The 14,993-nt window shown below is 40.4% G+C and overlaps 1 protein-coding gene across 4 annotated transcripts in view; it reads right to left on the bottom strand.

Annotated features, from left to right (window-relative positions):
• The window catches only part of MARK1 (microtubule affinity regulating kinase 1), a 149,331-nt gene extending 136,338 nt beyond the window's left edge, over positions 1–12,993 (bottom strand). For 3 of the 4 annotated variants that reach the window (XM_033196857.1, XM_033196860.1, XM_033196859.1), the window contains exon 1: positions 12,240–12,978. In XM_033196857.1, the coding sequence (XP_033052748.1) occupies positions 12,240–12,290 (51 nt within the window). In that variant the 5' untranslated portion in view covers positions 12,291–12,978. Of the gene's footprint in view, positions 1–12,239 lie in introns of all 4 variants that reach the window. The other variant, XM_033196858.1, reaches the window with a different exon arrangement.
• Positions 12,994–14,993: the final 2,000 nt, after the last annotated feature.

The raw sequence follows: 14,993 nt of genomic DNA, 5'->3' as shown, positions 1-14,993 counted from the left end.
ACAAATGAATGTTTCTTGAGTTTGCAAATGTTGGCTTAACAATTGGTGATAAAGAACTGAAGGACTGATTATAAGTCCAGTTTATGTTGCTACTTGATTTCAATGACTGTCATGGCTAAAGAGAGCATCTCACACAAATGGAAGTAGTGGACAACTGCTTGCATTTATTTAATTATGATGCTCATATTTCAATCTATTCACCAATTATGTGAAAGTTCTGTTAGATTTCCACTTTGCCAGAGCCATTCTTGAAAATTAATCATTCTAGCAATTGTAACAAATGATTTCAAAAATCTAGTAAATTTTCAAATGAAAGATTTATAAACAGAAAATTATGCAAATTTTAAAGTATACTGATATGAGAATTTCAGAAATGACACATGGTTTAGGAACATAAGTATGGAAATTTACGTAAGTATGGAACATAAGTATGGAAATCCCATAAGTATGTAAATTTCTAAAGACCCATTTACAAAAAGTTTATCCCAGAATTTCTACAGTGCAGTAAGCATGATATTATAAGGGGTACTCCAAAATAGTATATATTTTTTACATGAATTACTGACCTATAAGAGAGTACGAGAGACCTCCAAGGGCAAAACAAAAACAAGTAAACAAACATTAAAAAAATCAACAAACAACAGCCAAAAGTTACCACAAAAGCCTGAGTTACCCTGGAGTCAAATACTAAGCCTTGGACTCACTACAGGGCTAGAGAGCTGAATCTACAACTCCCGGGAATCCCTACAGGAGACTAAAGTGCCCAAGGTCAGTAGGGGTTCCCAGCAGAAGCAAACCCAATCCCTCTCTGAAGGAAGCATCCTCAATTTAGGCCCCCAAGTTTCACACAAATAACAATCAGGCAAAGAGGAGCTCAGCATCAAATACCAGCACATTCAATAAGAAACAACCATAGTGAATGACACCATCAAATACCAGCACATTCAATAAGAAACAACGTAGTGAATGAGAATTAGCAGATAATCTAACCTCCTAGGGACTTCAGATAACGGAACTACCAGAAACAGGGTGCAAATTACTATATATTAAACGTTCAAGGAAATGAAGATGAAATCATAAAATAAGCAAAGTCCAAGAATCTACTTAAAAAGGCAGACAAGCTTAAGAGAAATTAAAAATATGATAAATGAAATTGAAAATTCAACAGATGGGGGAAAAGAAGAGTGGAGCATGGATCCAATGCTCTGATTTTTAGGGGACTGCCAGAGGGACAGGTTTTAGATGCTGATAGAATCCAGCTTACACTAGACGTCACTACAAAAAAATCAGTGAAACACGTAGGAATACAGCAAGAGAGGATAAGAGGGACAAAAACCTACAAGACAGAAAACAGTTAACAAAATGGCAACAGTAAGTCCTTCCCTATCACTAATTGCACCAAATGTAGATGGAGTAAACACCATAATCAAAAGACAGAGTTGTTGAATCGATTAAAAACATAAGATCCAACTATATGTTGTGTACAAGAGATTCACTTTAGATTTAAGGACATCCACAGGCTAAAAATTAAAGGGTGAAATAACCAAATGAGGGCAGAGGTAGCCAAACTTACATCAGATAAAACAGATCTTTTTTTTTTTTTTTTTTTTTTTTTGAGAGGGAGTCTCGCTCTGTCGCCCAGGCTGGAGTACAGTGGCCGGATCTCAGCTCACTGTAAGCTCCACCTCCCGGGTTTACGCCATTCTCCTGCCTCAGCCTCCGGAGTAGCTGGGACTACAGGCGCCCGCCACCACGCCCGGCTAGTTGTTTTTGTATATTTTAGTAGAGAGGGAGTTTCACCGTGTTAGCCAGGATGGTCTCGATCTCCTGACCTCGTGATCCGCCCGTCTCGGCCTCCCAAAGTGCTAGGATTACAGGCTTGAGCCACCGCGCCTGGCCTAAAACAGATCTTATGTCAAAAACTATCACAAGAGACAAAGAAGAATACTAAGTAATGATAAAAGATCAATTCATGCCGGGCGCGGTGGCTCAAGCCTGTAATCCCAGCACTTTGGGAGGCCGGACGGGCGGATCACGAGGTCAGGAGATCGAGACCATCCTGGCTAATACGGTGAAACCCTGTCTCTACTTAAAAATACAAAAAACTAGCCGGGCAACGAGGCGGGCGCCTGTAGTCCCAGCTACTCGGGAGGCTGTGGCAGGAGAATGGCGTAAACCCGGGAGGCGGAGCTTGCAGTGAGCTGAGATCCGGCCACTGCACTCCAGCCTGGGTGGCAGAGCAAGACTCCGTCTCAAAAAAAAAGATCAATTCATGAGGAAGCTATAACAATTATAAATATATATGTATCCAACATCACAGCAGAAACAAACATGACAGAACTGAAGGCAGGAATAGACAGCAACACACAGTAAAAGATTTCAATACCCTACATTCAATAATGATAGAATATCTAGATAGAAGATCAATAAGGAAACAGACGACCTGAAAAACACTGTAGAACAAATTGACCTAATGGACATATAGACATACACAGCATTCCACCCAACAGCAGCACAATATAAATTCTTCTCAAGCACACACAGAACATTCTCCAGGACCGGTAACAAAAATACAACAGCAAAACTTATGGGATGCAGCAAAAGCAGCACTAAGAGGGAAGTTTATCGTCACTTCATTAAAAAACGCCTACATTAAAGAATAAGAGTCTGGGTGTGGTGGCTCTTGCCTGTAATTCCAGCACTTTGGGAGGCCAAGGTGGGCAGATCACTTGAGGCTGGAGTTTTAAACCAGCCTGGCCAACATGGTGAAACCCTGTCTCTTCTAAAAACACAAAAACTAGCCAGGTATGGTGGCCGGCACCTGTAATCCCAGATACTCAGGAGGCTGAAGCAGGAGAATCACTTGAACCCAGGAAGCAGAGGCTGCAGTGAGCCGAGATCACGCCATAGCTCTCTAGCCTGGATGACAGAGCAAGACTCCATCTCAAACAAAAAAAAAAAGAGAAAGACCTCAAATAAATAATCTAACTCAACACCTCAAGGACTAGAGAAAGAAGAGCAAACTAACTCAAAATTTAGCAGAAGAAAGGAAATGAAAAAGATTAGAGTAGAAATAAATTAGTGAACACAAAAACAGAAAAAAAAAATCAATGAAAGACTTGGTTTTTTGAAAAGATCAACAAATTGAGAAACCTGACTTAAGAAAAAAGACAGGACTCAAAATTGGAAATGAAAGAGAAAGTATTACAACTGATGAAACAGAAATAAAAAGGATATAAGATACCACCATGAATAATCATATTCCAACAAATCAGATAATATCAAAGAAAGGTATAAATTCCTAGAAACATACAACTTACCGTGATGGTTAATTTTATATGTCAACTTGACTGGGCTAAGGAATGCTCAGACAGCTGGCAAAATATTATTTTGGGGTATATCCAAGAGAGTTTTTCCAGAAGAGGTTAGCATTTTGATCAGCAACTGAACAAAGCATATACTTTCATCAATGTAGGCAAGTATCATTCAATCCATTGAGAGAGCCCGATTGGAATATAAAGAAAAAAAAAAACCTCACGCCTGTAATCCCAGCACTGTGGGAGGCTGAGGCAGGCGGATCATGAGGTCAGGAGATCAAGACTATCCTGGCTAACACGGTGAAACCCCGTCTCTACTAAAAATATTTAAAAAATTAGCCGGGGGCGGTGGTGGGCGCCTGTAGTACCAGCTACTCCGGAGGCTGAGGCAGGAGAATGGCGCGAATCCGGGAGGCGGGGCTTGCAGTGAGCAGAGATAGCGCCACTGCACTCCAGCCTGGACGACAGAGCGAGACTCCGACTCCGTCTCAAAAAGAAAAAAAAAACCAGAAAAGTTTTCTCTCTTCTTCAGCTGGGATATTCATCTTATCCTGCTTGCAGGCATCAGAGCTACTGGCTCTTGGGCCTTCAGACACAGACTGAATTATATCACTGATTTTCCTGGTTCTCCCACTTTCAGATGAAACACTGTGAGACTTTATGGCCTCCATAATTACAGGAACCAGTTCCCATAATAAATCTTCTCATATATCTATGTATAGCCGATTGGATTTTTTTCTCTGGAGAACCCTGATAAACCTACAAAAACTAAGTTATGAAAAAATAGAAATCTAAACAAAGCTATAACTATTAAGGAGATTGAATTAGGAATCAAAAACCTTCCAACAACGATAAACCCAAGACCAGATGGCTTCACTAGTGAATTCTATTAAACATTTAAAGAAGAATTAAAACCAACCCTTTCAAACTCTTCCCCAAAAAGAAGAGAATACTTCCTAACTCATTTTATAAAGCCAGCATTACCATGATACAAAAACCAGAAAAAGTCACTACAGGAAAAGAAAACTACAAGTCAATATCCCTAATGCATATCAATATAAAAATTCTCAGAAAAAAAAAAAAAAACCTAGCAATTCAAATTCAACGGCACATTAGAAGGATCACATACCATGCCCAAGAGGGAATTATCCCTAGGATACAAGGATGGCTCAACACAGAAAAATCAATGTGATATATACCACATTAATAGAAGGAAAATTAAAACTGCCTCATCATCTCCATAGACGCAGAAAAAGCATTGACACAATTCAATACCTTTTCATGATTAAAAACGCCACTCAACAAAATAAAAATAGAAAAAAATTACATCAACATAAAAAAGACCATATATAAAAAGCCCACAACTAATATAACACTCAGCGGTAGAAAACAAAGGTTTCCCTTTAAGATCAAGAACAAGACAAGGATGCCCATTCTTGCCACTTCTATTTAACATAGTATTAGAAGTCCTAGGCAGAGCAGTTAGACAAGAAAAAAATAAATAAATAAAAGGTATCCAAATCAGAAAGAAGTAAAATTATCACTGTTTGTAGATGAGATTATGTTATATGTAGAAAACCCTAAGGATTCCAAATACCAAAAAAAGAACTGCTAGAAAGAATAAACAAATTCAACAGTTTCAGGCTACAAAATCAATGTACAAAAGTCAGTGACATTTCTATGCACTAACGAAGAACTATCCTAATGGCATTTTTTACAGAAACAAAAAAAATTATAAAATTCATATGGAAAAACAAAGGACCCGGAATGGCCTAAACAATCTTCAGAAAGAACAAAGCCTCACACTTACTGGCTTCAAAACATATTGCAAAGCTATGGTAATCAAAATAGTATAGTACTAGCTTAAAGACAGAGATATACACGAAGAACAGAATAGAGAGCTCAGAAAGGAACCCATGCATACACAGTCAAATGATTTTCAACATGGATCCCAAAAATTCACAATGGGTAAAGCACAGTGTTTTCAACAAACGGTGCTGGGAAAATGGATATATATATATGCAAAAGAATGACACTGGACCCTCATTTTATATCATACACAAAAACTATCTCAAAAGGGATTAAAGAATTAAATTTAAGACCTGAATTATAAAACTCCTGGAAGAAAACATAGAAGAGCTTCATGATATTGGTCTTGACAAACATTTCTTGTATATGACATCAAAAGCACAGCCAACAAAAGCAAAAATAGACAATCAGGACTAAATCAAACTGAAAAGCTTCTGCACATCAAAGAAAACAACAGAGTGAAAAAGCACACTACAGTATGAGCAAAACTATACACCAACTTGATTTTAAAAAACTTGATTTTTAAATGTGCAAAGGAGTTGAATAGACATTTCTCTAAAGAAGACACACAAATGGCCAAGAGGTATATAAAAAGATGATGAGCATCACAAATCATCCGGGCAATGCAAATCAAAACCACGGTAAGATATTTACTTTACAACTCTTAGGATAGTTATAATTTTAAAAACCATAAAACAAAAATAAAATAAAAATAGAAAATAAACATTGGTGAGGATGTACAGAAATTGCAACCCTTGTGCACTGTTGGTGGAAATGTAAAATACTGCAGCTGCTATGAAAAACGATATGAAGTCTCCTCAGAATATTAAAAATAGACTTACCATGTGACCCAGTAGAACTACCATATGACCTAACAATAGAACTAACATACAATCCATTTCTGGGTATTTATCCAAAAAACTAAAATCAAGATCTCAAAGAGATCTTTGCACTCCCATATTTATTGATGTATTATTTATGAGAGCCAATAAGTAGAAGCAACCCAAATGTCCATCAGCAGATAAATGGATAAACAAAACAAGGTACATAATACAATGGAATATTATTCAGCTATAAAAAAGAAGGAAATCCTGCCATATGCTACAACATGGATTAACCTTAAGGGCATTGTGCTAAAATGAAATAAGCCAGTTACAGAGGATAAATCCTGCTACATGATCCCATTTTTGTGAGGTATCTAAAGTAGTCAAACTCATCAAAGCAGAAAGTAAGAATGGTGGTTGCCAGGGTCTGGACAGAAAGGGAAATAGGGAGTTGCTGTTCAATATGTACACAGTTTCAGTCACACAAGATGAAAAATTTCTAGAGATGTGCTGTACAATATTGTGCCTATGGATGAAATTGGAGGTCATTATGTTAAGTGAAATAAGCTAAGTACAGAGAGACAAATATGTTCTCACTCATATGTGGGAGCTAAAAAAGCGATCTCATGAAGATAGAGTAGATTGGTGGTTAACAAAGGCTAGAAAGGGTTAGTAGGAAGGGAAGTATGAAAAGAGATTGCTTAATGAGTATAAACATACACTTAGAAGGAAAAACACCTAGTGTTCAATAGATCACTCAGGTGAGTATAGTTAACATTAATCGATGTGTATTTCAAAATAGCTAGAATAATTTTAATGTTCCTAGTATAATGAAAAGATCAATATGTAAAGTGATAGATATCCCAGTTGCCTTAATTTGATTATATGAATGTATCAAATTAACATATATACCCCCAAAATATGCACTAATAGATCTAATACATATCATAAAATTAAATAAAAAATAAGATGTGAAAAAAATAAAAAAATAAAATTGCCACCTTACCACCACTAAAATCTACTCCCTCCCCACCAAAAATACTGTACTGTACACTTAACAATTTGTTACAAGGGTGGGGTGTATCTGATGGATGCTTTTTACCACAATGAAAAAAAATTCAACAGATAGGTTAACAGGGTTATATACAGCTGAAGAAAGATCGAAACATATATGGTAACTATAGCATAGGTTATACTACAGATTGGAGTACAAAGAAACAAGGAAAGAGGAGGAAAAACATGAATGACAGGTTAAACATGAAGGATAGAATGATAAATTTTAGCACATCTAACCAGAGTGCCAGAAATACTATATAGAACAGAGGTAAGGTAACGTTCAAAGACATAATGGTTGGTACATTTCCATAACTGATGAGACGTATGAATCCACATAAGATAGAGACAGACAGAAAGGATCACACACCAAATAGCAGACGACTCCTGAACAGAAATAATGTAAATCAATAGACAACGGAATACTACCTTCTGAGTGGTGAAAGGAATCAAACTATCAACCTAGAGTTACAGACTAAGCAAAGCTATCTTTTAAGAATTAGGGCAAAATATGTCTTCAGATCTAAAAAAGTTCATGACTAACAATCCTTCACCAAAAGAACTTCCAAAGATATTCATCAGGAAAAGAGAAAATGACCCCCAAAGGAAAGAATGAGATGGAAGAAGAAAAATAATAACAACAACAATAACAACTTTAAAATCATGTGTCTAATTCTATACGACCTGGATTTTTATTAAAAAAAAAAAAAAAAGAAGACGTAATAATAGCATGTAGGTCAAAAGTGAAGTGATAGACATTAAATACATTTCTTCTTCCAATGTATTGCCTGGCACACCCACTGTAGAGACCAGTGATGTGGACTATATACATCCACCACTGTTCAGCTACAACAATATTAGCTGCAATCATTTCAGAAGTCTTGTTAAAACAATGAGACAAGCCATAAAGGATTTGTAAATTTGATATGAAAGGACAAGTGCAAGGCACTCTACACAGGAAACAGTAAAGGTTCAGAAGTAGGGATAAGGATGGCATATCCTGTTCTTCCTCTAATAAAGGATCTTATTCCACTTCATATGCTCTTCTAAAATCTTCTCTCTTTTTTTTTTAACAGGGTTCTCACTCTGTCACCTGGGCTGGAGTGCAGCGGTGTGATTTTGGCTCACTGCAGCCTTGATCTCCTGGGCTCAAGCAACCCTCCCACCTCAGCCTCTGTAGTAGCTGTGACTGACTACAGACATATACCACCATGCCCAGCTCATATTTGTATTTTTAGTGGAGATAGGGTTTCTCCATGTTGCCCATGCTGGTCTTGAATTCCTAGATTCAAGCAATCCTCCCACCTCGGCCCCACAAAGTGCTGGGATTAGAGGCGTGAGTCACTCTTCTAAAATCTTTAAGACACAAACAAAACAAAATAAAACAAAAAAACACGTTCTAGAAGTAATAGCATGAGTACAGTAATAGTGGAAGCTGTCGGATTTTCATTATTAACCTTGAAGGATAGAATTATTAACGTTGGGTAGGTCACTAAATTTTCTCTCTGAAGGCTTCATTCAGCCTCTCAGGTTGTAATACGTAATGTCTACCCTCACCAATGTCACCAATATACTTTGGCGATAAATGAAAAAATTCAAAAGGGGTATTACAGCACTGATTTCTTATATACCAATACTAGTCACTGTGCTGGGCACTGGCAACACAGACTAAGGGAGACAAAGTCAGGCAACTAGATGCTATGTGATAAGTACTGTGACATGTGAAGGATGCACAGGATACTGAGAAAATCCAAGGGTAGTGGCAAAGGTATGCTTTTCCTCTTGCTTCTTCATGCCATTAACAATGATTCTCACAGGACAAACTACTGATGGCAACCTTAGTTACAATATAACCACCGCCATGAATTTCAGTATGTTACAAGACTCAACATCAAGAGTCTTTTTTTGTTAAAGACTTTTTAATCGAACCGAATTCAATTTTAAAACCTCCCAAGAAGTAGTCAAAAGAGTTTTCTTCATACTGATCAAAATTTCATCACAGATAGCTAGGCTGAGCATTTTTGACCCATTAATAATTAGCATAATCAGTTTTCCCCAAATACTAAAATTTTTTTTATTGTTTCATTAAAAAACACGTAAGAGTAATGATAATATATTATCTACATCCATGGTGGAATTATTCAAATAAAATCTAACAAGAAAAAACGAAAAATATTTTTTACTTTTTCTGGACTTACTGTTTATAATCTAAAATCAAACACATTTTGCATTGATTATATTATCTGCAACATGTATTTTTTTACTTTACTACAAAGTGTTTATTGCCTTAAAAGTTAATCATTGGTTGTCCTGTTGTATTTAGCCCATTCAGGCCTATTAACAAGGCACACACAGATCTTTCATCAAAGAAAATACTCCTGAAAAAGTACACACAGACTGTCCTTAGAGAAAAGCAATGCTTTCTCATTCTACTATATATAGTAGTAGTATATAAGAGATCAGTGCTATAATATTCCTCTTTTGGGATTTTTAATTTATCCTGAATATATATTAGTGACACTGAGAAGGGTAGATATTATATATATTCCCAAGGAGACAAAATCCAAATACGTTATATGGATGACCAAAGAAATGTTTATATTAACTGCAAATGACAATGAAATATCAAGATGGTGTTTTAAATTACTGTATTTGTTGATTTTAATTTCTAAGGATAATAAAATGTTTTTGGTTAGCATCCTTGATACACCAAAGGACTTAGAACCCTTTAATAGTCATATGAATATAAAAGTTTCATAAACTTTTAAAAATATGTCATGTAATTGAAAATAACTACAAACAAACATACATTTTGGCTGCCATACTGGCATTAATATATTAGCTAACAAAGCAGGTTTGTTACTTTATTTCATGGATGAGAAGTAAAAACAGATGATGCCATTTACCACCAACTACAGAATAAAGAGAGTCACCAATGGTGATTTAGTAGCAATCAGTGGTGGCCTCTTTGATAAACACCTATAACTCCTATAAACCAATTTAGCCCTATTTACACAATGTCTTCTACTATACATTATTTGTTTGGGATTATTATTTCTGTAAGCTCCTTGCGGGGGTTGGGGTGGGAGATCTTAAACACTACTTCTCTATCCCCTTCCCAACCCTTTACCTAACAAACAAATGTGCTGAGTGCATACTTATTGACAGTTGTCATATAATAGATATTTTCCATAGCAATTAGGAGAAAATAAGGATGTGGGTAGAGTAAGCTAAATGGAGATATCATTATGTACAACACAATAGGCACAAGACCATAAAAGTGACTTTGAAATAACATGTTTAGAAACAGCAAATCAGTTTACACAGCATAATCATTTTCAGAAGGTACTCATAACAAAATTTATCATACTATTATTGCTTAGCTTTAAAATCCTTTTTTGTGTGTTCTTACATGAGAAGCTGCATTTTGTACTATTCCTTAATGCATATTTCTATAATTATATCTCATGTCTTTATGAAGTACCTTATTCATACAAGTATGAGAAGAGCTATAAAAATCTAAAAGAAAATAAAAACAATGTATTTTTCCATTCTTCCTGGGTTAACACATAGAGTAATTTGCTAATAAAAACAAAGGTTATCATCTGTCTTACTTTTCATTCACACTCTTGAATGACAGGCATTTTTTTAGAGTTCCTGTTAGAAAAATTCCGTGCCAACTCGGCTTTAAAATCAACTTAAACCAAAATATCCATCTTTTTCTCTGACCTTGTTCAATCTCTCAATCAAAACTGTGTATCAATTATATTTTCTAAAATAGTTATGATGCAGATGAACTAATCTGATTTGAACTAAAATGATTCTAATCTATGATAGCAGCAGCCTTACACTATCTTTCCCATTTCAAATGCACGGCGCTAGAGAAGACAAAAGCATACTCTGAAACATCTTCACAGGTCCTCTAACAATGGTCTCTTACTGAATTTCTTCTTTGTATAATTATATTAAATTTCTGTGCTCCCCTCCTAAGATGAAATCATCTGTTTATACCCCCTCCAACAACTCAGAAGTGAGCTTGTATCATTTCTCTCATGCCTTTTGTCTAAAAACACCAAAGCGCTTCGTTATTTTATTTTACCAACCCGATGAAGTCAGTGGTACATCAAAAGCTGGACGGCTGATGAGATAACCAGACAGAGGTCTGGACAGTTGACCAAAACTTAGTACCCCTCTAGGTCCTTAAAAATCAGTCGGAAAATCAGCCAAGCCCTATTTACACGTCTTGAGTATTTTAAACAAACAAACAAAAAAAAAACAAGAAAACCTTCCCACAAAGGAACTTGCACGCGCACACACACACACACACAAAACTGTACTTTTCAGAAGGTGGAAATACAAGGGGTCTTGTTCTTTTCGTTTTTCAAGAGCTTAAAAGCCAGGGACATCTGCATTTTGATAACAGCTCCTGAGGGCAATCAGATCAAAGACATAGAAAATCCCTCCTTCAAAGATGTGCACCTTGTGACACTTCAAGAAGGAGGAGAGATATTTAAAGTAAAACCTGCCCTGCATCATTATCACTGACTTAAGGAAGAGATTAAAAAGCCCTTGGCTTCATGTGGCTTTTCAACATTTTGCTGTAACCCCAGGGCCATAGATGCTGTTCGTGAAATTCTTCTACTCATCTCTACTAAGAGTGTCACAGCAAGATAAACTCATATACAAACACGCACACATCTCCACTTCCATTCCCATCCTTCTCCCTTTGGGGCCCATGACCCAAAATGTGGACACAATGTTACAAAAAGCAAAGTCATGGGGCAATGCGGGGGGAGGAGGGGAGGGTGCAAAGGATTGAAAGATCCAGAAAAGCAAGAGCGAGAGGTAGCCGGCTCGTCTGCTATTGTAAAGCAAGCATTCATTCGGGTGGGGGCACAGAATGCAGAGGTAGAAATAAAGCAATCCTGACTGCCCACTCTGCCATCCCATTCTGCCTCTCTGCCCTCCATCACCCCATCCGCTCCTGGAGGACCACCTCCGAGCGAGAGGGCGCCACTTACGGTTCCCCACCCTCACCCTTGAAGGGAAACAAGCGAAATGGGGTTGGAATGAAGAATAGGGCTGAGCAGTGGGTGACGGTCATGCCGGGCTCCAGGTGGAGACCCTGCCCCGGGTGGCCGCGTGGAGGCACGGGGGGCGGCCCAAGCGCGAGTGAAGTGGGGATCAGAGGAGGGTCTCGCCCCCACCGCTCCCGAGAGAGGCTCCGGTTACTCACATTTTCCGTGTCCCGCTCGTTCACCGTCGGCAATGGCGTCCGGGCCGACATTTTGTGCGGGCAGCGGGGTCTGGCCGGGGTCTCGCCGGCCCGGCTGGGGTGCGGGCCCCGGGGGCGACAGGAAAGGGGTGCGGACGCGAGCACAAGACCAGGGCGAGCGGCTCCCGCAGGCCGCGGAGCGGTGCAACAAGCGGCCCCGGCGGGGGAGAGAGAGAAGAGGACGCGGAGGAAGAGGAGGGGGAGCCGCTTCCCGCGGTGGCGCCGCCGGGGTACGCGGACAGTAACGAGGGAGGGCTTCGAGCGAGGCGGTTGCCCGGCGCTGGCGGGGCGTCGAGGCTGGCAGGATGCGGCGCTGAGGGGTGGGAGGCGGGGAAGGGGAGCTGGGAGGCGGCGGCGAGCCCCGCTAGGCTCTCCGGGCCATGGGTGAAGGTGAACCCGGTGCCTCAAATCACTGCCTAGCTGGTCCTGGGGAGCGCCTGGGCGTCAGGAACCGCGGCCCTGACAGCGTCGCCCGCGCCGCGCCCAGTTCCCCGCCTCAGGTGTGCGGCGCCGCCCGGCCCAGCCGCATCCACGCGCCCGGGGCCCAGCGGCGGCGGCGCCCGAGCCCCCGGCGCGAATGTCTCGGCTCGGTCCGCGCGGTCACAGCCACCGCCGCCGCCGCGCCTCAGTCAGGAGGAGCGGCCCGAGCCGGCTGCGCGCGGAGCAGCGGGCGCGGCACGCAGCGCCCAGAGGCACTTGGCGGCCGCCGCCGGGTGGGCGGGCGCCAGCCGAGGGGGCCTCTCCATTCATTCCCTCATTAGGGATGCGGGGCCGCCTCCTCCTCTTCCTCCTCCTTCTCCTCCTCCTCCTCCTCCCGCGCTCTCTTGCCCGCCTGTCCGTGTGTTTATTTTTATTTCGTGCCCCACCCGCAGAGTTTACGGTCTTCTAAGAGCCTCTGGTGGTTTTATTTTTATTCGTGTTTGGTTTTTGCCGGGTTGAGGGTGAGAGAGCTGATGTGAATAAGTGGCATTTTTTTTTTTCTTTTCTTTCTTTTTTTTTTTTTTTTGGTCCGTTTCATTGGAGAAGAATTGGATTCAATCCTACCCTGGATCCTACCCCTCCTTTTCTCCTACCTCGGGACTTTTACCATTCTTAAATTCTACTCCTCCTCCCCCGTTTCCACGCTTTCTCAATCCCTGTCCTCGCCTGAGCCCTCTGTCAGTCCCCTTCTCTAGGGAGCCATTAGGTTCAGGGTCACCATCAGAGTTTGGCAAGGAGCGCAAAAGCCCCTAGAAGCGCCAGCAGCCTAGCGGGGCGGCTGGAGACTCAGTGCAAGTGGGTCTCAGCCCCCGACGGCGCGGCCTCTTCGGGAATGGGGCCGACGGAAGACGTGTCGCTCTGGGCGCCCCGCAGCACCCCCGGAGTGGGTGAGACCCGCGAGTCACAGCATCTACACTGGCTGATCGTCACTTCCTGGGACACAAGGAAGTGTCACTTAGGCGATCCTGTTTAGGGAGGATGGAGAGCTGTGTCTGATTTGGGCCCTGTCCTCCCTCTTCCAGGTGGCTTCCTCACACTTCCACCCACCTGCCTCATGACATCCTGCAGGCATCCGCGTCTGTAGTGCATTGTCCAGGACCTATTCGCCTTTTAGAAGCAAGGATGCTTTTTTTTTTCTATCTCATTTGAGAGCTTACATTTTGCACATTCAGCCTCTAGAACGAAAACCTTATCATCTCTCTATTCTTTGCAACATTTCTTTTTCACTTCCTTTCGTGGATGGGCAGGAAGACAAAAGGAATGAAAGACAGGAGTAGATACATTCATTTGTTGAGCTACTTAAGTAAGCCTCCAACGGAATCCTTATGATGGTGGGAAATTTCTCGTGTCTCCTGAATTTCCTCCATTTGAAAGAAGAACCCCTGCACCAGATGGTTTTTATCCTGACTCATTAAAAGTTGTTTCTGAAAAGTTAACACTTGACCCTTAAATCATTTTAAATCCAAAAGACCTAAAAATAGCAAACACAAAAATCCTTTGAGGAAAGAAACAATTCTCACCCCGTCTATATTTACTTCTAGAACACCATCTATGTACTTATTCCTTTAGCATTTTCTCTTGTAACCACGTCCCAATTTCACAAATCAAATGAAAAAAAAAAAAAAAAAGATCCCTTTGGTGGTCATCACCACTTCTCAAACAGAATTCAGGCGGCGGAACTGCAATGCTGCATCCTGAACTATGATGTGTTACTGAGAATGTCAAGTATTTACATTCCCTCTGCAGAAAATCCTGAATCACCAAGATGTTTTGAAGTTGCAAGGGCATATTCTTGTATTTTTCTGGTTATTTTCTGGTTAACTATTGCGACGGCTGCCTGTAGGGGCTGCCACCAGTGTCAGCGGCACCATTGACTGCTGCAGCCACACAAGGGTACCCAGTGTTGCAATAGTACCTGAGTTAACCTAGCAATAAACGCGTATCTGTGAAAAGGTGTTCAGCCCCGTTGGAATATGAATCATTCCTTCAGCTGGTAGTTTGCATTTTGCTCTTCAAAGTGTACTCACATGTTATTCTATCTTTATAATCATGGTGACCCTGACAGGCATATTTATTTCCATTTTACAAAATTCCACTAAGTTAACTTGTTCAAGATCACAGATGCACCAGGTTAATAAGATACAGAAGAAGATAACTGGAATATGTGGGGCTGTTCAATCTTGCACCAGTCACAGAAACCATAGGTTCACCCCATTAAGATATAACGGCTAATTC

Source organism: Trachypithecus francoisi, unplaced genomic scaffold (genome assembly GCF_009764315.1).
Source record: "Trachypithecus francoisi isolate TF-2019V2 unplaced genomic scaffold, Tfra_2.0 Lachesis_group5, whole genome shotgun sequence".
NCBI classification, from domain to species: Eukaryota; Metazoa; Chordata; class Mammalia; order Primates; family Cercopithecidae; genus Trachypithecus; species Trachypithecus francoisi.
The sequence above is the reverse complement of the archived record's forward strand: the minus strand, read 5'-3'. Positions and strand labels throughout refer to the sequence as shown.